The sequence below is a fragment of the Somniosus microcephalus genome, chromosome 17 (assembly GCF_052327205.1).
Source record: "Somniosus microcephalus isolate GS21.2 chromosome 17, FLI_Smic_1.0, whole genome shotgun sequence".
Classification (NCBI taxonomy): domain Eukaryota; kingdom Metazoa; phylum Chordata; class Chondrichthyes; order Squaliformes; family Somniosidae; genus Somniosus; species Somniosus microcephalus.
Window position 1 is genome coordinate 54657376 of NC_141003.1, and position 27650 is coordinate 54685025.

The 27650-nt window shown below is 44.0% G+C and overlaps 1 protein-coding gene across 1 annotated transcript in view; it reads right to left on the reverse strand.

The window, feature by feature from the left end:
• Positions 1 to 27650, reverse strand: part of LOC147105726 (protocadherin Fat 4-like) — a 159418-nt gene that overhangs the window by 47165 nt on the left and 84603 nt on the right. The window contains exons 39-46 of the mRNA XM_086010940.1: positions 25106 to 25194; positions 16238 to 16360; positions 12849 to 12964; positions 10901 to 11046; positions 8148 to 8333; positions 4448 to 4539; positions 1582 to 1695; positions 1141 to 1253 (exon numbers count right to left, since the gene is read on the reverse strand). Of these exons, the coding sequence (XP_085867066.1) occupies positions 1141 to 1253; positions 1582 to 1695; positions 4448 to 4539; positions 8148 to 8333; positions 10901 to 11046; positions 12849 to 12964; positions 16238 to 16360; positions 25106 to 25194 (979 nt within the window). The remainder of the gene's footprint in view (positions 1 to 1140; positions 1254 to 1581; positions 1696 to 4447; positions 4540 to 8147; positions 8334 to 10900; positions 11047 to 12848; positions 12965 to 16237; positions 16361 to 25105; positions 25195 to 27650) is intronic.

Below are 27650 nucleotides of genomic sequence, written 5' to 3' on the forward strand. Positions count from 1 at the left end.
TGCACAAAGAATAAAAATGACTCAGTTGAAAACGTAGTTTGAATGTAAATGGCATGACCATCAATGGGTCAAAGCATGCAGTCATCAAAAATAGACATAAAGGAATGAAGCTTTGCTGGTGAGTTGCAAAGGTTGCACTTTGCTGTCTGTCTGTCTCTGTCTTTCTGTCTGTCGCTGTCTTTCTGTCTGTCTCTGTCTGTCTCTTTGTCTTTCTGTCTGTCTCTGTCTTTCTGTCTGTCTTTCTGTCTGTCTCTGTCTTTCTGTCTGTCTCTTTGTCTTTCTGTCTGTCTCTTTGTCTTTCTGTCTGTCTCTCTGTCTGTCTCTGTCTTTCTGTCTGTCTCTGTCTGTCTCTCTGTCTGTCTGTCTCTCTGTCTGTCTGTCTGTCTGTCTCTGTCTGTCTCTTTGTCTTTCTGTCTGTCTCTGTCTTTCTGTCTGTCTCTGTCTGTCTGTCTTTCTGTCTGTCTGTCTTTGTCTGTCTCTGTCTGTCTCTGTCTTTCTGTCTGTCTCTGTCTTTCTGTCTGTCTGTCTTTCTGTGTCTGTCTGTCTGTCTGTCTGTCTTTCTGTCTGTCTCTGTCTGTCTCTTTGTCTTTCTGTCTGTCTCTGTCTGTCTCTTTGTCTTTCTGTCTGTCTCTGTCTGTCTGTCTTTCTGTCTGTCTCTGTCTGTCTTTCTGTCTGTCGCTGTCTTTCTGTCTGTCTCTGTCTGTCTCTGTCTGTCTCTTTGTCTTTCTGTCTGTCTCTGTCTGTCTGTCTTTCTGTCTGTCTCTCTGTCTTTCTGTCTGTCGCTGTCTTTCTGTCTGTCGCTGTCTTTCTGTCTGTCTCTGTCTGTCTCTGTCTTTCTGTCTGTCTCTGTCTTTCTGTCTGTCTCTGTCTTTCTGTCTGTCTCTGTCTGTCTCTTTGTCTTTCTTTCTGTCTCTGTCTGTCTCTTTGCTGTCTGTCTGTCTGTCTGTCTTTCTGTGTCTCTTGACTGGCAGAGAGCCTAAAGCAAAATCGTCATAATGACAAAGGTAGAAAATATTTCTGCAAGTAATTATTTACATTCACAATCCCTTACAGCAGGTTGAAAATAAGGGGGCTTAACAAATCTATAGCTCCAACCCCATAAATGTCATATACCCACAAGACAAAATGAAAACTGCTCACATGAACTGTGGTGATTCATCATTGAGATTTTCAAGATTCATTGTAATAGAGCCAGTGCAAGATTTAGGGCTGCTCTTTTTAGTTTCAGCTACGACTACTTTCATCTGAAATCTCTGTTGTAGAAGGAAATAAAAAAGTGAAATATTAATCTGCCAATCATCTTTTAATATCTAAGTACAACTTAACAAAGAACCGCAATTGAAAACTCCACCACAACAACTTGCATTTAAATAGCGCCTTTGAGATGGTAAAACGGCCCCAGGTGCTTCACAGGAGTATAATCAGACAATAACTCTACAGCTATTTACCTAGACTGCTAGAACCTCACACTCTAAGTACTCTGGAGATAAAATAAAACTAAACCTTCTGTACCAGAACACTATTGTTAGAATACACAGGATGCTTGTAAGCCAGTAAACAGTTTAAATTCTCCCCATTTACCTTCACACCAGCTTCATAATCTAAAGGTGAAATGGAACTTCTTGAAATCAGTCCACTTTTGGAATCCAGCGTGAAGTACTGTGCAGTTCCTGCCGTTTCACTTGTAATACTGTACTGGGATGTGAAATTAGATAAAATAAGTGAAGTCTGAGGAAAACATGATTCAGAGTGTAGTCTCACATGAGTCAGGAGTTAATTTTCAGGACAATTTGCAATTTATTGGTGTATTGTTCAATAACAAAGGGAAGAAACAACCTGAATCTCAGGGGTATTTTAATTCCCTCATGATTATCTTTTACAATGAATCTCCCATGGCCTTGTGCACGGTTAGCCAGTGCAAATGCTGCGCCTTTTAGCTCTGTTTGTTCCAGCACGTGGAGAAAAGTTGTAGTGCCACCTCTGGAGCAAGTCGGAATGACAGGCCTTCTTGCAATTGTTTTTGTTTCAGATTTCCAGCCTCTGCAGATTCTCTGCTTTTTGCCTTGTAATACTGCTTTTTAAGAGAAGTTACAGCGCCATTCAGTGGAAGGCATGAGAATAGCAGGCGTTATCATTACAGTGTGACCCAGTGGATTGGGACTCTTGAAGCATGAGCTATTGATTTCAGTGGGCTGGTATCACAATTGTGACAATCCAAAAAAACTCAAGGATTTTATTAAAGTCTAGATGTATTGAAACAAGGTTTTTTTTTAACAATAGTCTCAGATTTTAGAAAAGCAGAGTATCTTTTATAGAAAAGCAGAGTGTTTTTTAAATGGTGAGAGATTGGGAAATGTTGGTGTTCCAAGGGACCTGGGTGTCCTTGTACACGAATCGCTGAAAGTTAACATGCAGATAAGGCAAGCAATTAGGAAAGCAAATGGTTTGTTGGCCTTTATTACAAGAGGATTTAAGCATAAGAGTAAAGAGGTCTTACTGTGATTATATAGGGCCCTGGTGAGACCACACCTGGAGTACTGTGTGCAGTTTTGGTCTCCTTATCCAAAGAGTAATTCCTGGGATGGGGGGATTGTCCTATGAGGAGAGATTGAGTAGACTAGGCCTATATTCCCTAGAGTTCAGAAGAATGAGAGATGATCTCATTGAAACATACAAAATTCTTACAGGGCTTGACAGGGTAGATGCAGGGAGGATGTTTCCACTGGCTGGGGAGTCTAGAACCAGGGGTCACAGTCTCAGAATAAGGGGTCGGCCATTTAGGACTGAGATGAGGAGAAATTTCTTCACTCAGAGGGTGGTGAATCTTTGGAATTCTCTACCCCAGAGGGCTGTGGAGGCTCAGTCATTGAGTATATTCAAAACAGAGATTGATAGATTTTTGGATATTAAGGGAATCAAGGGATATGGGGATAGTGCAGGAAAGTGGAGATGAGGTAGAAGATCAGCCATAATCTTATTGAATGGCAGAGCATGCTCAAGGGGCCAAATGGCCTACTCCTGTTCCTAGTTCTTATGTTTTAATTTGATCTGCTGAAAGATCATTTTGCAGACATTTCTGTCACTTATTTTGGCATTAACTGACCCTTGGTAGAATCACTCCACTCACAACATACGAAAGTATAAAACATTGGAGTCAATGCAAATAAAAATCAGGAGAAGATTTAAATGGGCTGTCGATTCACTATCACCCATTTCACACTATTGCACAAATCAAAATTACCCCCATTATCTTTATTTGATAATATTCACTTAATCTTAACAGAGTTTGACAATAGTTGAATATTTCGTGACTATTCAATACCACAGGTTTTGGTGCCACTGTGCGATGCAAAATGTGCAGTTCAGGTGCAGCATCAGTTTGATATTTCGCATCGGGCATGAAACTGCTCCAAACAAGTAGTCTCACACTGCTTCAGCTTGACTTTGGGTGCTGATGTAATGCAACTGGCACAAAACCAATATTTTTATCTTTCATTTTAAAGTTTCAAATCCAACAGGTTGCTCTTGCCCACCACAGGTACATTGTTAAATTATAACATAGGAACTGTCGAGCTTTTACATGTCCTGAAAACACCATTCTTACTGAACTGGCTTAGTTCTGCCGCTTAACCATTGGCTTTGTTGATGTTTTCAATGCATTGGTGGCAAGGATTTATTACTGACTTAGTAACTTACAGGAACATGGGCATTAATACTGGGAAATGAGCTTTAACACTGAGGGCACCAAATTTCTCTTCCTCATAGAGAAAATTCAATGCAAGAGCAAAATGGGATTCCCCTTTTTAAGTAAAATGACCAACAGTTCAAATTGCACCCTCTGTTTTACTACCTGGCATTACGGTTTCCAACTGGCATTCGAGGATTGAAATGTAATATTTAATACTGGTGGTGTCTGTAGTGAGCATGTTAGCGCACTCAGAGAATTAATTACTTTGTGTGCTATTTTAATGTATTTGTTAGCCAATTTAAAGTAACGAGGTTACAAATGCCACTGAAATTAACTTCCAACTATTAAGTAAATATAAACAACAACAACAACTTGCAGTTATATTGAGCCCTTAACATAGGACAGCATGGCAAAGCACTTCACAAGGGCATAATCAGACAAAAATTGACACTGAGGCAAAGAAGGAGATATCAGGACAGGCGAATAAAAGCCTGGTCAAAGAAGTAAGTTTTAAGGAGGGTCTCAACGGAGGAGAGATGGAGAGGTTTAGGGAGAAAAAATTACATTTAGAAAATAGGGCCCATGGAGATCAATGCAGAAGCGCAGTATATACATACATACATTTTCCACTTCATACTGGATTGATTCTATTCTGAATTAATTCATCACCAGTGAATAAACACCATCCCTTTACAACGACCTCATTGATATCTCCTTATCAACCAAGCCAAATAAGAATTTTGATCGGTGTTTACTTACTGTAACAGAATCATTGACATCTGGGTCAGCAGCCAGGATCTGATAGACTGATGCAGAGGTGGGAAAATTCTCAGGAATGACCAGAGAAACACCTGGTTAGAAGAAAAGCCATCAGATAATCTGAACATGGAAAACCACGTCAACACACACATTCCACGTTGACACTTCGAGCTTTATATAACAATATACTGGCATTTCACCCTGTTCTGCTTTCACTAAGCTGTCTCTCCTCTAATAATCAATGAACCTTTCGAAAGTAACTTGTCACGTAACGTTAGGGAGTTTCCACTTAAGTTAATGAATCACACAACATGAGCGGTACAGCACCACCTGCAGGTGCAATACTATTAGAATTTTGTGGCTGCTCAACATTTGTAATAAATAACAGATAATTAGCTATGCACTTGTATTAAAAAGTACTGGAATCCTTAAATGCACAATTTATACAATAGGCAGTAAAAAAAATTTGCGGTTAAATTCCTTATGTTGATAATTTTAGCAAAAAATGGAATTTCCTGCATTGTACTCATGCCAACGTTTCAGTAAAATTGCCAGGAATTTCATGCCTACATCTATTCAAAAACTCCTCAACATGAACCTATTGTCGCTTTTAGCCACAAAATCTACCAGCCGATTGGTGAACACACACAAGCCAAGGAAAATTGACACCACAACATAAAATGAACTTGCATTTAAACACTATCACTAAATTAAAGGTGCTTCATAGATAGGTGTACAGGAAACAGATGCTGAGCCAGGAGAGGAGAGGGTAGATTAGGAGAGGTGACCAAAAGCTTGGTCAAAGAGGCAGGTCTTAAGGAGGTTTTTTTTAAGCAAGTCAGAGAGGCAGAAAGACTTGAGGAGTGAGGTCCAAAGAGCAGGACCAAGACAGCTAAATACTCGGCTGCCAATGATGGGCCAAAGGAAGGGAGGGGTGCAAAACAGACCAGTGTTAAAAGAAGTGAGGGCTTTAGGAAGGTATAGGGTTGGAGAAGTTTGCGGAGATGAGTGCACTGGATACAGCAAAGGCTATGGGCCCGACAACATCCCGGCTATCGTGCTGAAGACTTGTGCTCCAGAACTAGCCGCGCCTCTAGCCAAGCTGTTCCAGTACAGCTGCAACATTGGCATCTATCCGATAATGTGGAAAACTGCCCAGGTATGTCCTGTCCACAAAAAGCAGGACAAATCCAACCTGCCCAATTACCGCCCCATCAGTCTACTCTCAATCATCAGCAAAGTGATGGAAGGTGTCATCGACAGTGCTATCAAGCAGCACTTACTCACCAATAACCTGCTCACTGATGCCCAGTTTGGGTTCCGCCAAGACCACTCAGCTCCCGACCTTATTACAGCCTTGGTCCAAACATGGACAAAGGAGCTGAATTTCAGAGGTGAGGTGAGAGTGACTGCCCTTGACGCCAAGGCAGCATTTGACCGAGTGTGGCATCAAGGAGCCCTAGTAAAACTGAAGTCAATGGGAATCAGGGGGGAAACTCTCCACTGGCTGGAGGGATACCCAGCACAAAGGAAGATGGTTGTGGTGATTGAAGGTTAATCATCACAGCCCCAGGACATTGCTGCAGGAGTTCCTCAGGGCAGTGTCCTAGGCCCAACCATCTTCAGCTGCTTCATGAATGACCTTCCCTCCAATATAAGGTCAGAAATGGGGATGTTTGCTGATGACTGCACAGTGTTCAGCGCCATTCACAACTCTTCAGATAATGAAGCAGTCCATGCCCGCATGCAACAACACCTGGACGATGTTCAGGCTTGGGCTGATAAGTGGCAGGTAACAATCGCGCCACAGAAGTGCCAGGCAATGACTATCTCCAACAAGCAAGAGTCTAACCACCTCCCCTTGACATTCAACGGCATTACCATCACCGAATCCCCCACTATCAACATCCTGGGGGTCACCATTGACCAGAAACCTAACTGGACCAGCCACATAAATACTGTGGCAACAAAAGCAGGTCAGAGGCTAGGTATTCTGCAACGAGTGTCTCACCTTCTGACTCCCCAAAGCCTTCCCACCATCTACAAGGCACAAGTAAGGAGTGTGATGGAATACTTTCCACTTGCCTGGATGAGTGCAGCTGCAACAACACTCAAGAAGCTCGACACCATCCAGGACAAAGCAACCCATTTGATTGGCACCCCATCTACCACCTTAAACATTCACTCCCTCCACCACCGGTGTACTGTGGCTGCAGTGTGTACCATCTACAAGATGCACTGCAGCAACTCGCCAAGGCTTCTTCGGCAGCACCTCCCAAATCCGCAACCTCCTCCACCTGGAAGGACAAGGGCAGCAGGTGCATGGGAACACCATCACCTCCAAGTTCCCCTCCAAGTCACACACCGTCCTGACTTAGAAGTATATCGCCGATCCTTCATTGTCGCTGGGTCAAATTCCTGGAACTCACTACCTAACAGCACTGTGGGAGTACCATCACCACATGGACTGCAGCGGTTCAAGAAGGCGGCTCACCACCACCTTCTCAAAGGCAACTAGGGATGGGCAATAAATGCTGACCTTGCCAGCGACGCCCACATCCCATAAGCGAATTTAAAAAAAGATAGAATGGGGCAAAGCCATGAAAGGAGTTAAAGATAAGGATAAGGATTTAAAATCTAAGGCATTGAGGGATGGGCAGTCAATGTAGGTCACTGAGGACAGGTGAACAGGTTTTAGTGCACGACAGGATATATGCAACAGCGTTTGGACAAGTTGGAATTTATGGAGAATTGGGGGTTTAAGGGGATGGTTGGTCACAGAGAAAGGAGACTGGGATTAATAAGAACATAAGAAATAGGAGCAGGAGTCGGCCATTTGGCCCTTCGAGCCTGCTCCACCATTCAATAAGTTCATGGCTGATCCTCTACCTCATCTCCACTTTCCTGCACTATCCCCATATCCCTTCAGTCCCTTAATATTCAAAAATCTATCGATCTCTGTCTTGAATATACTCAATGACTAAACCTTTACAGCTCTCTGGGGTAGAGAATTCCGAAGATTCACCACCCTTGGAGTGAAGAAATTTCTCCTCATCTCAGTCCTAAATGGCCGACCCCTGATTCTGAGACGTTGACCCCTGGTTCTAGACTCCCCAGCCAGGGGAAACATCCTCCCCGCATCTACCCTGTCAAGCCCTGTAAGAATTTTGTATGTTTCAATGAGATCACCTCTCATTGAAACATACAAAATTCTTGCCTTCTAGTTCATCCTAGAGTACAGTAATAGGCATTCTGGCTGAGGACAGCAAAGCACAATAGTGCTTGACGTATCACTGTACATGTAAAGGACACTTGGCCTAAATTAAAATGATTAAATTGGCCAAGATTAAACAGTGTAACTGGGCAAAATCTCAATTTTAAGCAGCAGTAGGATTTCCGCCCATCTTTAACCGAATTAAATCCACTTATTCCTGCCTTGAAGAAAACTTCTTCCTCTAATCAATTAAATTCCATTTATAATCCCACTAGGCTTCAATCCAACTGTTTGAAACAAAAGCACAACTTGTGCTGGTTTCTTTTCCCATATTGGATTCTGCAAGCCTGCAGCTGGAATGCTAACCTGACTCAGAGTCCAGCTTTTCTCTTGGAGCAATTGCTGAAATTGAGATCATTTTGTTGTACTACTGAAAGCTACAGTGCCTTACGAGAAGTAATCTTGGGTGGGTCTGGAGATAAATACCTGCTCCCACTGTGAATGCAGGATCACAGACTGGTGCTTCATCCACGTTATCCACAGACACTGTCAGGGTGTACGTGGACGAGTGTGTCCGATTATTATCTGATGCTCTGATGGGTAAAACGTGGACTTTTGCAACATCGGGGCTGTCGTAGTCCAGGCGCTTCTGTAGAATGATATCACCAGAGTCTGACAAAAGAAAAGTTTTATGTGTTGAACCGAAAACTGCTAATCACGTGATCCTTAAATCAAGAGGATTTAGATGACGACAGCATGAAATCTTAGTGGTCGAGTCGGTGCCATTTGATGGAAATAAGTCAAAGGCCCTGAAATTCTGGCATGGAAATCTAATAGATGAACTCTTAACATGTTTGTTTGATATTTTTCTGGACCCTACTGTAATGGTGGTACTAATACATTTAGAATCAATTATTATAAACTCCACTAAAACAATGTAGACAGTAATTTCATGAAAATTAACTCAATCTACTCTTGTTAGTATCCCACAGCATAACTTTCCATTTGACTCCTGTAATTTTGTTATTACTAACTTGTGTTTCGCAATGTAACCTCCTAGCTGTTACTGTTACACTCCAGAGTACAGTGGCATTTTTCTGTTATGCATTTTCTTCCATGTTAGACACTTGTTTCCAGTACATCTTGAGTGGGGAGTTGTGCTTGAACAGTACAGAGGTACCTTTTGCCCAGAAAGTGTTGTCTGCCATTTATAGCTGAGACTGGCAAACTTGACACCGAACTTAAACCTGATGCTAAATGTTGGCTGGAGTTGGTTTTAAAATTGCAGGGCCTGATTTTAAGTGCGTCCACCTGGTGTAAATGGGGCAGTAGCTGTCTGAAAATGCCGTCTGGCCACTTTTACGCTGGCACTCTGGCCACCGCCATCTTCAGTAGGGTCCTGAGAGGGGCAGCCAGAGTGCCTGCCTGTTTCAGGCATGAGGCCACTTTTAAAACAAGAACTATTTATATAGTGCCTTTCGTAACCTGGGGACATGCTGTCAGCCTTGGCTCAGTGACAGCTCTCTTGCGTCTGAGGCAGAAGGTTTGTGGGTTCAAGCCCAACTCCAATGACTTGAGCACATAATGTAGGCTGACACCTCAATGCAACGAGGGAGTGCTGCACTGTCGGAGGTGCTGGGCTGGATTTTCATTGAGGAGTCGGGACTACAACTTTCAGGGTTGTAGTCCCGCCTCCATCGAGTTCTAGCCAACCCACGCGATTTAGACTTGATTGACCTTGTTGAGCCCACCCAGCGGGCTCAGCAGGCCAATTAAGGGCCACCTGGCAACAGGTGACATCACAGATTGAAATTTCATCTGTCAAGAGGTTTTGACAGATGAAATATCAGCCTTTCACAGCTGTTTGAAGCTGTCAAACACTGACAATCTGTATTCTAAGTTAATTCCTTCCTCTCAGGATGATTTAGAGATCTCCCCGGAACAGAAAGCTGAATGCTGCAATTTTTGACAGCTGGCAGCCATTCTGCTTTCTGTGCCGGTGAGATGAGGGACTCCCGAGACCTGAAGGAAGGAAGGCTGTAAATGTAAGTAAAGGTATGTAAAACTTCTTTAAACACTTTACACACACCAAACACACTTACCTTTGCATTCATGCACCCATCACTCACCTGAACACCGGACATCTCGACCCCTCCAAGCCCTTCATCCCGACGGCCCGCCTCCTCTAAACTTGGCGTGGTTTGGAGCCATCGGGAATCCCACACTTCAACATTAAAAATAGGGGTTAGGCTAAAAACTACCTGTTAACAGGCAGTTAATTGGCACTAATCCCCTTCCCGCCTCGGGGAGGCGGGTCCCAGTGCGGGGCGGGTACCCGCCTCCTTTGAAACTGATATGGAGGCGGGTTGGATGCGGGATGGTGTCAGGACCCCTGATTTCAGGATTTTAACCCCCCACTCCAATCCCGCCTCCACGGCCCAATGAAAATCCTGCCCGCTGTCTTTCGGATGAGACATTAAACCAAGGCCTCACCTGCCCCCTCAGATAGATGTAAAAGATCCCATAGCACTATTCAAAGAAGAGCAGGAGAGTTCTCCCGGTGTCCTGGCCAATATCTATCCCTCAACCAACATCACTAAAACAGATTATCTGGTCATTATCTCATTTCTGCTTGTGGGACCTTGCTGTGCGCGAATTGGTTGCCGTGTTTTCCTACATTAGAACAGTGACTACACTTCAAAAGTATTTAATTTGCTGTAAAATGCTTTGGGACGTATGCAAATCAGGGTCCTTCGATGTACAGAAGATCCCGAATGAAGTTTTTATTTAGGTATAAATGGACGGAGCATGTGCTGTGCAGACTCCGCCCATTTGCACCAGTGTTGAGAATTCTAACCAACGGTCCTTAAAGGCCTCTGAGAGCGAAATTAGTTTTTATTTTATAAAACTTTTTATTTTTGTGGGGCCAGGACGATCAGCAGTGCTCTTCCGAGGCCTCGACTGTCAGCCAGCCCAATGTAGGAGCCTGACAATTTCTTGCCCTTCCAGTGAGCTGCCTCAGAACGGTCTAGTGCCTACAGCTCGCTGGCTGCATGTAAGTGAGGCTGGGGACTCACAGCAGTAACAATGGGCGGGCAGCGACCACGCTCTGTCCACTAACTGACCATTGCGCACCTCAAATTCACATCAGCCTGTGGAGAAACATAATTCAGTTACTGCTTTTTACATGATTGAGCTGTTGGTGCGTATGTTTCAGCTGCAAGCTCAGACAGACTCACCAGTGTCCAAGGAGAATAGAGGCTGGGTATCAATAAACTCAAAGAAAATATTATCACTCTCATCCAAGTCCGAAGCTTTCACCTTCACCAGCAGAGTTCCAATAATCACTTCCTCTTCTACATGAATTGTATCTGAGGGGATTGGACTGTAAAAAGAAGCAGCTTCAAGTATGTCAATAGTATTCAGTAAATAAATTCAACTTTATAATTTTGACTATCTTATATTGATGGCCTCTAGATAGCAAAATAAAACCTCATCAAATGCATTGCTGACTTAGTTATGTTCTCCTTATTTTGTAATTTCTGTACATTGTAGATTTGATAGTTGTACTGCATAGTTTGTGACAATGGAAAGCCGTTTTGCATTGCCACAAACTGCGGAATTGAATTCAGGTGTGAGGTTACCCGAAGCGCCCATAGGTAAACAGTACGAGACCAACTCTGGGCAACTCGCTGTCTCTAGCTTTACACCTGCTGCAATATAACTGCAGGATGATGTGAAATAAGAAGCTCACAAACTGACCATTGCAGCACCTAACAACTTCTAAGATTCATAGGATATACGGCACAGAAACGGGTCATTCGATCCAACCAGTCCATGCCGGCATTTATGCTCCACTCGAGCCTCCTCCCATTTTTCCTCATCTAAATCTATCAGCAGAACCTTCTATTCCCTTCTCCCTCTTATGCTTGTCTAAGCCTCCCCTTAAATGCATCTAACCTATTTGCTTCAACCACTCCCTGTGGTAGTGAGTTCCACATTCTCACCACTCTTTGGGTTAAGAAGTTTCTTCTGAATTCCCTGTTGGATTTCTTGGTGACTATCTTATATTGATGGCCTCTAGTTATGCTCTTCTCCACAAGTGGAAACATTCTCTCTGTATCCACTTTATCAAAATGTTTCATAATTTTCAACACCTCTATTAGGTCACCCTTTTAGGCCTTCTTTTTTCAAGAGAAAAGAGACCCAGCCTGTTCATCCTTTCCTGATAGGTGTACCCTCGCATTTCTGGTATCATCCTTGTAAATCTTCTCTGCACCCTCTCCAGTGCCTCTATATCCTTTTCATAATATGGATTTGTGAATCTTTTTAATGTTACCAGGAACTGACGGGATAGTCAGCTCTCTGCCAACACTAAAATTTAGCCAGCATTGGGCTCTGTTTTCCCTTGCCACGGAGTAATGCAGGAGCAAACAGTTAAACTCAGATCTGCTGGTTCCACGTCAGTCTCAGCAGCTTTCAGTCTTAGGCCTGCGGTCTAATGCTCCTCCTGATCCTCCTGGCTCCACACAGAGAGTCAAAAAAAGTAAAAAGAATGGCCTTTTTCGGCCTCTTCTGGCCCCGACTTCTTTTCCCACTAGACTGCTCTATTTGGAAAACTACAACGGCTTTCCCGCGCAGGCCTCTGGTTAAAATAGCCGTCAGGCTCCAATGACGGCATCGGAGCACATATTTAAGGAAGGACCCCGCCCATTTCCGCCTAGCGGTCAAGTTTAAAATCGTTTCATGTGTATCAGCCCATGCAAAGTAAACCATTTGTTGGACAGCCACCATTACTGACTTGTAGCTTTGTTGCTCATGAAGTGTGTGATCACTGCCACTTGCAGATTGGTATTCGATAAACTATTGCTCCATTAATAGTTGTCCTCTATGCAATTGGATCTTGGACCTCACAGTATTTCTAGTGTTGACATACCATTGCTGCATTAAAGTCCATATAAATGCTTCACTTTAGTTTTTCAATGGAAAATTCACTTTTTTCCTGTTCAGTATTTGTAATTGTAACGTTGGTACCTTTATAAACACTTTGACCTACTAAAAACACACCATCTTCTGTAGATTTATGTATCGCGTTACTGCCTGTATAGCCATTTCTATCAACTGATCTCGAGGTGCTCTGAAGTAGGCTTCTTGTATCAACTTGAAGATTAAATTTGCTTTACTTACGTAAATATGGGTACTTCATCATTCAAATTATTAACCATTATGGTCAGAGTTCCTTTGCAAGACTGCTGTGGAGCTGGATTGCCTTGATCGTTTACCACAATCTTTAGTGTGAAAATCTGTACAAGTCAACAGTAAAACATTAAGCAATGCATTTTTTTTACAATCCACTTTTTCTGACTTTATTCCGTGCATCTGTTCTGTCAATGAGACATATTTTAAATTTACAGAAGTCAAATGTAGTTGAATATGATCAATCTCAGTGATCAACAGGCATCATTGTTGGGGAATGGAAGATTTCTGCACCTTGTGTTTAGCATTAAACATTCTCCAGGTCAGATGTCCTATACACTTCCTTAAACATGTGCCTTTAGCCCAATCTCTGAGCTGTAAAGGCTGATTTTCCTATTTAGGCAAAGTGGCTGCTGGGACTACTGGAAGCTTAGCCACTCTCCTGCTGGAAGGTCAGTGCTGACCCTGCTTGATTTTGTGAAGTCAGTTCCTGAAACTATTTTTAGTACACTCACTGCGAATGTAGGAAGTGCACTGATTGGCTAGGGGCAGCCAGTAGCTCTTAAAGGGCTGTTGATTGCATTTAAAGGGGAGAAGCATTTCTCACAGGTAAAACTATTTTTTTTTGCTGTTCTTGCACGATGAAGAGTGCCAAGAATTTCCCTCAGTCTGCGAGGATGATGCCCTGGAGATGCTGCAGCAGGAGGCACTGCGAAGGAAGGTTTCCACTTTTGACATGCTCAAAGGGAATGTGGGTCAGGAGTAGAGATACAGTACTGTAGATCTGATTAGCCAGCTTGCACACCCTTTGATGAAGGCTCCCCATGGGGAGTGCAGGATTGGGGAATTGACCCCATAAAGTAGACCAATCCATCCCATTCCCAATCATGTAATTTCCATGAACAATTCTTCATATATCAGATGGATAAAATAATGGCATTAAATGGATTTTCCATTATGGATGCAAGTGGCTATGGGCATATTCCTACCTGTTTCCACACAGGGTTTTGGCTGAACCTCTGGTTACGGCCCTTATTAAATATGCAAGGTGAATTTTATGCTCACGAATTGGACTTCCTCTAGGAGCTTCCTTGCATGGAAATGGGATTTTGAGCACTACTACTGCTCTTTAGAAAGCTGCCACACTGCACCCATGGGTTACATTATGTAATTGGTGACAAAATGAAAAGTAGCTGGCACAAATTACAGTGGGAAAGAGTGCACTGTTTCTCTTCCATCAAAGAGTAACAAATCACAAGATTGTGAACCAAATAAATCCATGTTTTGCTGGCTGTTCAACATCATCTAATTACTTAAATCCCATCTTTGCACTGTAAAGCAGACTCTTTGCAGGTGAGATTTCATTTGAAAAATTAGCTGTGAACAAACTGCAGAAAAAACCTTTCACATTTCCCCTCATGACCGACAAATAAAATTCACTGATTTAAGAAAAGTAGGAAACACTTTGAAATTCAAGCCAAGTTTGAATTGTGGTCCTACTGCATATGAACCGAAGGGAATGAGTCAAAAGATTCACATTCCTCACCTATGGAGGGAAAGCGTATTTATGGATGGTGTTCTTATGCAATGGGGCAAAGGAGGGTGAATTGGCATCAGGACTCTAACTCCAGGGAAGCGTCACTTAGGAGAAGGTGATTGCTCTGCACCTCATCCATAGGACCTGATGGCAAATGTAGAAGATGATAACAGGCTTGCGGGAAGATGCTGAGCGTATCCAAGCAGCACATTCCAATAGCATTCGTCTCCAGTATGCATGGCACCAAGTTTGCCATCACAACCTATTATCATAATGTCTACTTCTCCAAAGACATCAGGTAACCTTACAACCTTTTAGCATTAAAGGCCATACAACCTCACGGCATTCATACACGATGCAAATTATATACAAAACTGTTGTCACACTGAAACCATCACAAAGTTTCACACACAAAAAATGTCCACACACTCCAGCTGAGTGATGCACATTCAGTGCTTTACACACAAGGTGGATTACAGGTTAGGTACAGTGTCCCGCTGTGCTTTGTCAAAGTCAGCAGTGCAGTGACATTGGACAGCTGTGTCATGCTGCTGTTACTGTTCAGCAGAAAATGAAATGAAGGTGCTAACCATGCTCAACAAAACACCAGTTACTTCAATGATACATCTGGGGATCAGAGGCTTAAGAACTGACTGCTGTCTGTCACTGGTAGTGCTGGCCTTACAGCAGGTGCACAGCTCTGCACCTGCGTCCATTCTGACTGGGAACCTGAAGAGCTGAGGCTTGCACATGTCAATGGTGGAATAATGCCAGGTTTGGGCTGTCAAGCTGTGGTGTTAGATGATCCCCCTGGCCTGCCTCTTGGATTGTCATTGTCTTCCAGCATGAAAACGTGTGGAAGGGGTGCTTTGAAAAGAAACCCAATTTTACAGAAAAGTAACTAACAACAGAAAACGCTGGAAAAACTCAGCAGGCCAGGCAGCATCCGTGGAGAGAGAAACAGAGTTAACGTTTCAGGTCGAAGACCTTTTGTCAGAACTGTAGTTGTTCAGAGCTCCCTTTTTCAGCTAGGATAATGATTCTGGCCTTTAATACCCACTTTCAATGGGCAAAAAGTGCATGGCAGGGCCTCTGCCAGAATCCACATAAAACATGCAGTTGCATTAAATTGATTATTTAATTAAAAAAATGTGGGCAGGTCTATTTGTGACTCTTTTTATTCATTTTTATGGGATGTGGGCATCACTGGCAAGGCCAAGCATTTATTGCCCATCCCTAATTGCCCTTGAGAATGTGGTGGTGAGTCGCCTTCTTGAACCGCTGCAGTCCGTGCGGTGAAGGTACTCCCACAATGCTGTTAGGTAGGGAGTTCCAGGATTTTGACCCAGCGACGATGAAGGATCAACGATATACTTCCAAGTCAGGATGGTGTGTGACTTGGAGGGGAACTTGGAGGTGGTGGTGCTCCCATGTGTCTTCTGCCCTTGTCCTTCTAGGTGGAAGAGGTTGCGGGTTTGGGAGGTGCAGCCGAAGAAGCCTTGGCGAGTTGCTGCAGTGCATCTTGTAGATGGTACACACTGCAGCCACGGTACGCCGGTAGTGGAGGGAGTGAATGTTTAAGGTGGTAGAGGGGGAGCCAATCAAGCGGGCTGCTTTGTCCTGTGTAGTTTTGAGGATAAAATTCTAAATCTGATTGAGCAAGTGAATGGTTGCTCACTCCTATATGTGCAGTTCAGTTTTGACTAGTGTGCAAATATAAGGGCTCCCTATGGATCACTTCCGGAGAAATGTCTCATTTCAGATTAGTAAATGACAATAATGCTTTGCACATAAAAATAAACCCATTTACTGTTCGTGCTCTATTAATATTGTCTTGTCTTACATGATAGGTGTGGTCATAGTCTATTGCTGTTGTTGAGTTTCTGTACACAATTCCAGTGTCAGGATCAATGCTGAACAAATTCCCTCCTGTAACTGGGCCAGATTCCTGGGACACAATACTAAACTGGTAGAGAAAGAAAAATTATTTCTCATTCAGTATTTAGATATTCAGTATAGTGTTACTAGCATTTAGTTCAGATGCCGTTACACAATATATACAGTACAAAACTGGAAGCTGAACCTGAGTCCAAACTCTAATTGTAATGAGAAGTTGTGTGGTTAGGTCAGACAGGGCCTCAAACCAACTCATGCCTATTTGTGGTTGAGTAAGACTGGAGATAGAATTTGTGTCTTTGAGACTGAAACTGTGATGCCAATGATGGGAGCAGGAAGTTACAAAGGGACATAATGAGATTAAGTGAGTGGGCAAAACTGTGGCAGGAGTTCAATGTAGAGAAATGTGAGATCATCTGTTAAGTATGTGTATTGTATTGAACAATTAACACAAAGACTTAAACGTATAACTCAAACAGGCCTTTACTGGTTGGAGGTAGGGACTGCACATAGGTCTTTACTTCATGCCCACAGGCGGGAACTGAGGGGAGATCAGTACCCACAGTACTATTTATACCCCTATGGCCAGGAGTGGTACTGCGTATCACTACGCCCAACAAGTAGTGCAGTCCTGTCCATAGGTTCAAAGTAGCACACATATTACATACACAACATTCCTCCCTTCCTAGCTTTACAGTCATCTCCCCATTTAACATAACGTAATAACATATATACATATATAACTTCAGGTTTACATAACAGAATAACATCGATACATAGATAACTTCATGTCAAAACAGATCACAGATTCAGTCTCTGCGGAAAACAGTTCACAGATTCAATCTCTGTGGTGGAGTCGGTTCACGTTGCTGGAGTGACTCATTCAATAGTCCTTCCATGGATTTAACAGTTTGAACTTCCGAACTGAATTGGCTCCGTTCGGAGGGACCACGTGTGTGATCTGGTAGAGGTGATAATGGTTCAGATGGGTCATCTTCTGTTTTTACTTTTCCTTTTCTGCTTCTTGGAGACTCTCTGGGCTCCATTGTCAGCTGCCACAGCTGCCAGCTGCATGCGCAGTTCCTCCTTCTCTTCCTCCTGTTTCCGTCGTAGAGCCAGCTTCTCCCGATGTTCCGTAGACTTTTGGTGCTCCTCCATGATTTCTGCACTTTGGGAGTCGAAGTTACAAGCTGGGCAGGACAGGACATCGTAATATTCGGTGTCGTCCACCAGGTCATAGTAATATTCGGTGTCGTCCTGAGCTAGACCAGTGAGAGGGTCGTCTATTTCCTCCATACCCAGCTGGACGTTAGCCAGCTCTTGTTCCAAATCCAGACATCTTTCCTGAAGAGACTTCTTCATGTGTACCTCTGCATCCAGCTTTTTCTGGGCTTTCAGCAAGTCGTTTACTAGTGACCTCATTTGTGATTTTAATACTTCAACTTCCTTTGGAGATTGATTGATCGGACTATGCAATCCCTCTACCGGAGCAGCTGTTTCAGCGGTCTGTTGTTCTACGTTGACGTGAGTCAGCGTACTTTTGGCATCCAAGGGCTGCTCTGTTGCAGTCATCTCAGTCTGTGTTGCCACCTCAGCTCTTCCAATAACCTTTGAGAGCTCCGAACCCCTTTCATTTGAATATTGAAGTTCGTGTTCAAGTTTTTCCCATTTCAGAGTCCTGTCCTTCAGCATATGCAGGAGTTGGCTGACCGTTAACTCCTCTGACATCAGACGTTTTGTGTGCTCCTGTTCCATTTTCTCCATCAGCTGCTTCTGTTGTCTTTCCAGATTCTCCAACTCTATATCAAAGAACTCTTTCGTTGCATTCAACTCTTGCTCACAACGGCGAAGCATTTGTTCTAATTGCTGTTGTAGTTTGAAATGGAGTTGAGTTCGAACCCGGTGTCCCTCAGAAATGGGCACATCAGTAGACTTGCCAGACTCAGAATCCACAGTTAAACTATGTTGTTGTTGCTCAGTGGAATTCTGTGCTGAAACTTTGTCTTTTGCACCTGAGTTGGGCTTACCATCATCCGTTCCAGAGTCTGGGCCGACTATCTTCACCGAGTTCTCACTCGTTATTGTTTGTAGGAAATGCCAGTCCATATTCATTTTCCTAATCCACTCCCGTCCTAGTAGTGGAGGACCTCCTTCAGATATCACATATAAGTCCATTATTTGACTGTCTCCGCCCTTGTGGACCACTGCAACCTCTATTTTCCCGATGGGGTACACTCTTTGCCCCGTGTATGTTTCCAATATAATCCCCGTATCCTGTAGGGGAATATGTTGGAATAACTTTCCGTAATCTTTCTTATTTATGACCGTCAATGCCGATCCAGTGTCCAATTCCAGTTTTACTTGGACTCCTTCTATCTGAAGAGTGACCCAAATTGTCTGGAGGTCTGCACCCTTACTAGCGTTGAGTACTCTTAAGCTAGCCAGTTCATTACTGCTAGCGTCTGAATTGGACTCCTGTTCGGTCACCTTGTGTACCTTTGCGTATTTTCCTTGCGGTGACTTCTTGTTGCTGGTCTTCTTCCCTGACCTGCATACTCTAGCTATATGTCCAAGCCTACCACAAGTTCTACATTCTTGGTTTTTAAACCAACACTGGTTCTGATCATGCGTTGTCTTTCCACAACGATAACATTTGCCAGAACTCACACCCAATTTGTGTGCACTGAGCTCCGGTGACCGTAGCTGCATTACTGCCGTGCCTCTCGCTGCAGCTTCGTGTGCTGCTGCCATAGTGACCGCCTTCTCAAGCGTCAGCTCATTCTCCTCGAGCAGTCGCTTTTGTGTATCCTGTTTAAATAAACCACACACAAATTTGTCTCGTAGTGCATCTGTCAATCCCGTTCCAAACTGGCAATATTTCGCTAATTTACGCAATTCCAGCAAATATTCAGCATTGCTTTCATGCTGTAGCTGCCTTCTGTCGTAAAATTTAAATCGTTCCGCTAGCATCAGCGGCGTGGGGTTTAGATGATCTTTCAGGACAGTAACAATCTCATCGAACGTCTTATCCGCCGGTTCATCTGGTGATAACAGGTGTTTCAATTGCCCGTACGTCTTCGCACCCATTAAATTTAATAATGTTAGAGCTTTATCTTGGTCACGAATTTTATTGGCCTTACAATAATTTTTTACTCTTTCAACATATATGGCCCAATCTTCGAGGTCACTATCAAAGGTGCTAATATTCCCGTGTTTAGGCATTGTAGATTTGCAATTTCTCAGATTTTCTTTTCTTTACTTGTTATCAAAGATGGCGGCTTCCCGCTCTTGCCGTCGTCCTCCGCCCACAAAATGGCGGTTTTCCCGCGCTTGGCGGTCTTCACCCGTCCCCCGACGCCGTCTCCCTTCAGCCCTCGAGTGCGGCCCTTATCTTCGCCGCGATCGATAGCCCGCGCTGTGCACCGCGACTCTCGCACCTTGAGCTTCTGCAGCCGCCGCGCCTTTCAGTCCGAGTGCGGCTCTTATCTTTGGTCCCGATCGCTGGCCCGGCTGCGCCCCTCACTTCAAAGCGGCCCGGCCCTTATCTGCCGATCGCGATCGCCCTACCTCTCTCTCTTCCCCAGTCCTGTCTTTACTCCGGTTCACAAGCTGATGGAGGCTTCAGGGTCCTAATGCCTGTCGTTTCCAGTCGCTGGAAGCTGTCAGGATTTCTGCTGCCCTTCAGTTTTGAGTGGGGTGTTGAGGATTGAAACCTCTCTTCAACGTCCTGTCTTTGGACGAAGCCGCCTGGAATAACTGCCGCAGGGTAAGAGCCTGACTCGTCGCCAGTGTTAAGTATGTGTATTGTATTGAACAATTAACACAAAGACTTAAACGTATAACTCAAACAGGCCTTTACTGGTTGGAGGTAGGGACTGCACATAGGTCTTTACTTCATGCCCACAGGCGGGAACTGAGGGGAGATCAGTACCCACAGTACTATTTATACCCCTATGGCCAGGAGTGGTACTGCGTATCACTACGCCCAACAAGTAGTGCAGTCCTGTCCATAGGTTCAAAGTAGCACACATATTACATACACAACATCATCCACTTTGGATCCAAGAATGACACATTTGAATATTTTCTTAATGGTGAAATATTAGGAACTGTGGAGGAGTAATGGGATTTGGGTGCCCATGTATACAGATCACTTTAAGCTAGTACACAGATACAAAAAGTGATCAAAAAGGCTAAAGGGATGTTGGCCTTTATCTCAAGGTGGCTGGAATACAAAAGGGAAGAAGTTATGCTTCAGTTGTATAGAGCCTTGGTCAGACCCCATCTAGATTACTGTGTTTAGTTTTGGGCACTGCATCTCAGGAAGGATGTATTGGCCTTGGAGGAGATACAGTGCAGATTCACCACAATGATACCAGGGCTTCAAGGGTTGAATTCAAGGGTTGAATTCAAGGGTGGACAGCTTTAAGTTCCTCGGAGTCCACATCACGGAAGACCTCTCCTGGTCCCTCAATACCTCCTCTTTGGTGAAGAAGGCCCAGCAGCGCCTATACTTCCTAAGGAGGCTGAAGGGATGTAACCTGTCAGCCCTGAACCTCTCTAACTTTTACCGCTGCACAATAGAGTGCATCCTGACGAACTGTATCACAGTATGGTATGGCAGCTGTAGCTCCTATGACCGGAAAGCCCTGCAGCGGGTAGTCAAAACTGCCCAACGCATTACCGGCACCCGGCTACCGACCATAGAGAACATCTATCAGAAACGCTGTTTACGGAGGTCACTGACCATCATCAAAGACCCTACCCACCCCAGCCACAGTCTGTTCGCCCCCCTGCCATCTGGGAGACGCTACAGATGCATTCGCACCCGAACGACCAGATTCAGGAACAGCTTCTTTCCCAGGGCTGTCATCCTACTGAACTCCACAAATAAACTCTAAAGCCTGCACATCTGCCAATGCACTTTATTATGTTTATGTTTATGTTAATGTATTACAAGCCAAATGAATGTTGAATGTTTAAATGTCTTAATCTAAATGTACACTCTCGGGAGCCGCAAGCCTACATTTCGTTGTACTGCACTTGTGCACTAACAATTACAATAAAAGTTGATTATGATTATGATGAGGACAGGTTGCATAAACTTGGCTTGTATTCCCTTGAGTTTAGAAAGTTGAAGGGTGATCTATTTGAGGTCTTTAAAATGATAAAATAATTCAATGGGATAGATACAGAAAAACAATTTCCTCTGTTGGGGGAATCCAGAACAAGGGGGCACAAACTTAAAATTCAAGCTAGGCCATTTAGGAGGGAAATCAGGAAGCACTTTGTCACACAAAGGGTAGTGGAATTATGGAATGTTGCCCCCTGAAAGGCTGTGGATGCTGGGTCAATAGAAATTTTCAATACTGAGATCGACATTTTTATTCAGTGAGGGTATGAATCAAGGGCGGGTAAATGGAGTTGAGGTACAGATCAGCCGTGATCTAATTGAATGGCGGAACAGGCTGGTGGGGGGGAGGGGCAGAATGGCCTACTCCTGTTCCTATGAATGTAGTTAATATTACACAAAGTGCTTGGGCATGCATGATACTGCAAAATTTTATTTGAAAATTGAAATGACAAACTATTAGATTGAAGACTGAAAGCATACTTTAATAAACCACTGTAATAGAATTCAACCATATTGATTAGAGATTCCTTCATGCATTACCTTAATCTCACGTCCTAGTTATTGTGGGAGTGAATTTCCATGGGGGTTCTCCCACTCCACTGTAACTTTGGGAGAAGAGTTGTGGAAATCCCAGGAAAATGGCAGTTGAGTGGGAGAACCTCTGCAGATATTTGTCCCCTGTGACTTTGCTTGTGGGATAATTGCAGTACATATAGGAACCTCTCGTATATGTAATTAAAATGCAAAGCAGTGGGTCTGGAGCTAGAGCTGATCTTAATGTACATGTGCCTGGGGAGGGAAACCATCATATAATTCACTATCCGTGGCTGCTCCTTTCTCAGTTGTACTTATTTTCAAAACCAATCAGAAATGTCATTCAAATGTGAGCAAATATTTCTCAAAATGTGACACAGCTCACCTTAATTTGTTAATGAAAATTTCTACCCTGTGATCTGATCATGATAAAGTTATTGTTAAAGATCATCTATCATGAATCATGAGATTACAAGATAAATATGGACGAGGAAGCCATTTGGCCCATTTTAGCTTATCAGTCGAACCTATCAGGGCATCAATTGTTTCTTAAGTAATTCCAAGGTTTTCATCTTAACTACTCTACCTGTAAGTCCTTTCCAAGTATTGATCGCATTAGTTATGGAGAAAAGAACTTCTTAAAATGATTCCTAAATTTGCCATTTACTAGCTTAAACCTGTGTCCTGTCCTGGTCCTGCTCTTTCAGTTTAGTTTGAAGTAATTTTTGGATCTATCTAGTCCATACCATTTATAATCTGACTCATATAAGGTCACCTCTCAGTTACCATCTTTCAGGACTGAAAATCTCTAGGGGGTAAATTTCTACAGGGGCTCTCCCCAGAGCAGGATTAAGAATTTTACAGGGGTTTCCATATTAGGCAGGGTCCCCTGAGCACCAGCCCTACAGGCTTGTGCATTAATCCATCCCTGGCTCTCTTAATCATTTACTGTAACTTTTGCAGAAGAGCAGTGGAAACTCTGGCTAAATGGCGTGGACTAGTTTATCCAGTCTTTCCTTCTACAGGAAACTCTTTTTTATCCGGCACCGACGGGACCGGCGTGGTGCCGGTTGATCAAAAAGTTCGGATTACAGAGAGGTATACTTACCAAGGTACGAGAGCCCCGTACACGGCCATAGGTGCAGGAGCCCCGGTTACACGGCACTTGTGCAGGAGTCCTGGTTACACGGCCACAGATCCAGGAGTCCCTGTTGCACGGCCACAGGTGCAGGAACCCCAGTTACACGGCCACAGATCCAGGAACCCCGGTTACACGGCCACTAATATATAGTAAAACTTACCTGAACCTACTCCTGAATTTTGCCGGTTAAGAGAGATTTCCGGATATTTAGGTGCCAGTTAAAAGAGAGTTTCCTGTATTTAAGTCCTTGGCTGCTATGGATTAACCTCGTTGCTCTTCTCTGCACTGCCTTTGGGGCTTTGTTTTCTCCCATGTGTCGCATGTGGCTTGAACTGAAAACATTTTTAACTTCTAGTCCAGCTGGAGCATTATACAGTTTGAACACAATTTCTTCTGGCTGATAGACTGATTGAACTATAAAGCCAAAACAGCATTATATTTGCTTTGTTGTCTGCTGCTGTGAAGTGATTGGACATGTTGAACAACAAGCTGAATAAAACCCTTGGGGGGAAAAATTCAGCATCGCCCATTTTGGGGCGCTAATATCAGCCGGGCGCAAAGTTTAGCCTCCGAAAGTTTAATTATCGCCTCTGACTGCAAAATTTGCTTCTATCGCCCCTGGAGGTGATTTGAGCATTAAATCAGGCGCTACACACCTCTCTTAAGGCGCAAACGTCAGGGAGCGAGGCGCTACCTCAGAACGCTACCGAAGCTCAGGCGATGCCAATTACCATGGAAGCCAGATAGACTGGTGCCGTCCAGTTCTTAAAGCGGAGGGGCCATCTTGCTGACCAGCCACTCCCTGCTCATTGCAGCCTTGAATCTCGGCCTGGAAAGACCTCAAAAACAATTGTGTTGGAAGCACTAATGGATAGGCCCACGGAAAGAGCTCGGCACTTAGGAACCTCAAAAGTGGTGCTGAGGGCCAAAACTCCTTAGGACAGCGTTAAAACCAAAAATTTTGCCGACAAGAAAAGGCAGGAAGCGCCCGCCTTTAAATAGCACTCCCCCAGCCCCTTCTCGACTTGAAAACGCTCCCCTCTACCTGTCGTTCCTAGCGGCAGGCGCTAAGGCAGGGAGCACGACTCAATATCCGGTCTGGGGCGCTAACGGAGCGTTGCACGCTTGACTGACATCATGATCTGCGGGTGCAGGAGATCATGGCGGTAGAGCTTAGCGCCGCCGCAAAATGACTGGTCAATTTTGCAAGCGGCCCTAACATCGCTGCGCCCGGGCGCTAGCTGCTTCACGCCCTGTTAACGCCCTCTTAGGGCGCTAACGGGAGGTGCAAAGCAACCAAATTTTTCCCCCTTAATCTCTTTTAACTTTAACCTTTGTTTTTTTTGGACACCACTCAGAATAATCCATTTTTTTTCTTTCTAAGTTTTCATTTTTTTTTTAATTGCCTGTATTAAATTTCATTTGCCATTCTTTTGTCTGCTTAATTATTTTGTCTAACTCATTTTGTAGTTCCTGGGCTTTCTCTTTAAATTCAACTGCCCCCTCCTTTGGTATCGCCTGTGACTTTGACCAGATTGCGTTCAGCTTCTGAATCCAAGTCGTTAATGTTAATTAGGAACAGCGAGGGGCTTAAAACTAAATCTCTCAATCACCCTATTTACATTTTCTCCCCAACCATCATAAATACCCACTGCTCCCCATGTTTCAGCCAATTTCTTACCCATATTCAGGCTTTAAATTGAATCCCCATCATTTTGAGCTTAAGGGAGAAAAGGATATGTTGATCGGATGAGATGAAGTAGGAGGTTTGTGCGGGCCATAAACACTGGCATAGACCTGTTGGGCCAAATGGCCTGTTTCCGTGCTGTAAATTCTATGTAATTCTATGTAAAGTAGTAGCTTTTTTTATGTATAATTTTGTTGAACACTTATTGGAAGGCAAGGTGCACCACATTGTAGGCCACGTGTCTAAAATTATCCTGTATCAATATGAATTGTTATATTATCTTTCTCTTTCTATAGTTCAGATATTAGGCATAACTTACTGTCATTGAATCTCCTATATCAGGATCTGTAGCAGTAACTTGGTAGACTGATGCCAGACTTGAGTAGTTCTCGTCAATGTTCACAGTGGCTGCAAAATAGCAAAGTAACCACAATTTTTGAACTATTTGCGAACACATAGACGTAATTCCTATTTAAATTCCTATTTTCGCAAGACACCAAATGGATACCATCTCATCATCCCTCTCACCATCACCTCCCATTGTCCTGAACCCTCGTGGTAAATTTCATCTTGCTGTTTATCCTACACCCCACTTATGAAAGGATTCGCAAATTTCATGTCTCCCCCGAAGATTTACTTTTGGTTTATTAAAGAAACCCTGGTTGGACTGAGTTTAAAATCCAAGGCTCAACAAGATGGCTGCGGTCAGCCTCATGGCAAAAGCCTGTAAGTTTCAGTTTGGACTGACAGCTTGTATTCTGATGACTGTGAGAAGGAACTTTCCAGAACTCGAATGCAGATAGACCTTCTGCATTTATGCATTAGAAGCAAACCCAGTGGCATTCGGGCCTCTGATTAAAAGCCATCAAGGTTGTTTGCACAAACAATCAACAGCAGTCAGGGCCTATTGAATATGTAGTGGGACAAGCTCAGCACTGAACATCAACACTGTTTACAAATGATCAACGGGGCATTCAGACTGGAATGGCCCCATCACGAAACCAGTTGGACAAAGGGGAACACTGATGAGGCGTTTAAAACCGATTACCGGCCATCCAGGTCGATGGGCCCAGATCGGTACCTATTGTATAAGTTTCAATACGTCCAGATTAGACAAAAGAAATGAGCTGATCTGGCGGGAGATAAGGGCTACCGGGAAGGGTATAACTAGTCCCTCGGGAGGCCGTATCTCTCTCTCTCCCTCTCTCTCCTGCCTCGCCTCCGGTGCCCTGCCTTACCATCAACCCAGCAAAAAGGACCGCCGACGAAGAGCCCGTCCAGGGAAGTAGAATACCCGCAGTTACGTTTAAATTACTGGGGTATCTCTGCTTTGGGGCGGTGAAAACCTAAGACATCAGCAGGCAACAGGGCACGGAGCAGGCGTTTCAACATCCTAGACTGGTGAGCATCAATTTTTCTGGCCCATCACAAGATAACCTAGATAGGTGTAAAGGGTGGGAGTTAAGGGGAATTGCTAAAGTGTCATTCTAGTCATTTTCCCTTGATGTGTCTGTTTTTCCTCCCCCGTTAAGTGTAATTGTGCTGCATCCATAGTGATTTTCTCTGTATAGTAATTGTTCTCTATTTTAATAAACATTGGTTTTCTTTGTACTGAACCACTGGTCTCGTTTGTCTATATCGCTACTTGTAAATAAGTCCGGTGCTCAGAACCAAAGGGGAAGCGATTCGAACCGCACGGGGCTGGGGCAGCTCAGGCACACGACTGACTGACCAGACACAAACCCCAAACCAAAACCCCCTACACTTATCAAAGTGATCCCTCATGCCCTTTGCCTCCAATGGTCTTCCACACTTGCTCTCTTCCTGTCTTCACCTTTGGCCGTGGTGCCTTCCTCATCAGTAGCACACTTGGCTTCAGGTCCATGAACTTCAATTGATGTGTACATCAGCACTGAAGGACGCCACCACCTTGCTGTGCCGCCAAGTGTAAGGAAAAGGCATGTTCTCCGTCTCAGTCATGCTGTTGTGAGGAGCACTACAGGGCCATTGAAAGTAGAGTCAGCCCAGCCTCATTCACAAACTTCCTAGTGGTTGGTTACAGTGCAGCACTGGGTGTAATATTTTATGACAGCTGAATTTTAAGTTGAAATTAAGACCCATAAAAAAAATGTATTCAGAAGGTTCTGTAATCTGATTGGTCAAAGAGGCTGTAAAACACTACAGCACTACATCACTTCCATGCAGACAGAAGGGACGTGAAATTCCGGAGGCTCTGTTTCAGCTGCCATTGGCCCTAAATCATTGGCAGGTCGACAAATAATTTTAAGAGAGGCAGAGAACTAGACTAGAAGCTGGATATTAAAAGGAAAATGGCAGCACTGAAGGCAGAAGGCAACCTAGGAAAGGAGGATGGCAGTCAGCGTCAGGACATGGGACCAGGCTGGCGATACACCTGCAGTGGTGACACAATGGAGAGTCCTTCCAAGGGTCAGAAGCCCCAAGATGAAAGCCTAAGAGGTTTATGATACTACAGCACAGCCAAACATCACTGGCACTCCTGGACCTCGCGTATCATCTCTGCAGAGCACCAGGATAGGTTTAACAGCAGTAGAGAGGCATCAGGGTTAGGCATGGTGGACCAAACTAAGCACTTGCTGTAAATATGTATGTAATAGTAAAATCACTTTATAATATGAAGTCCAGAGTTCTGACTTTAGTGTGTCCTTTGTTTCATTTTTGTGTTTGAGAGGCTGTTTGCAACAGGACACAGAGTTCTCTCTGTGCCACTTTACTGAAGCATTGCCGCTTTAAGCAGACCCTTTTCGATCCATTCTGGAGGGAGTGGCAAGGTCTGTAGTCTCTGGTGGAAGGGTAGCTCCTAGTTGGTCAGCTCATCCTTTGTT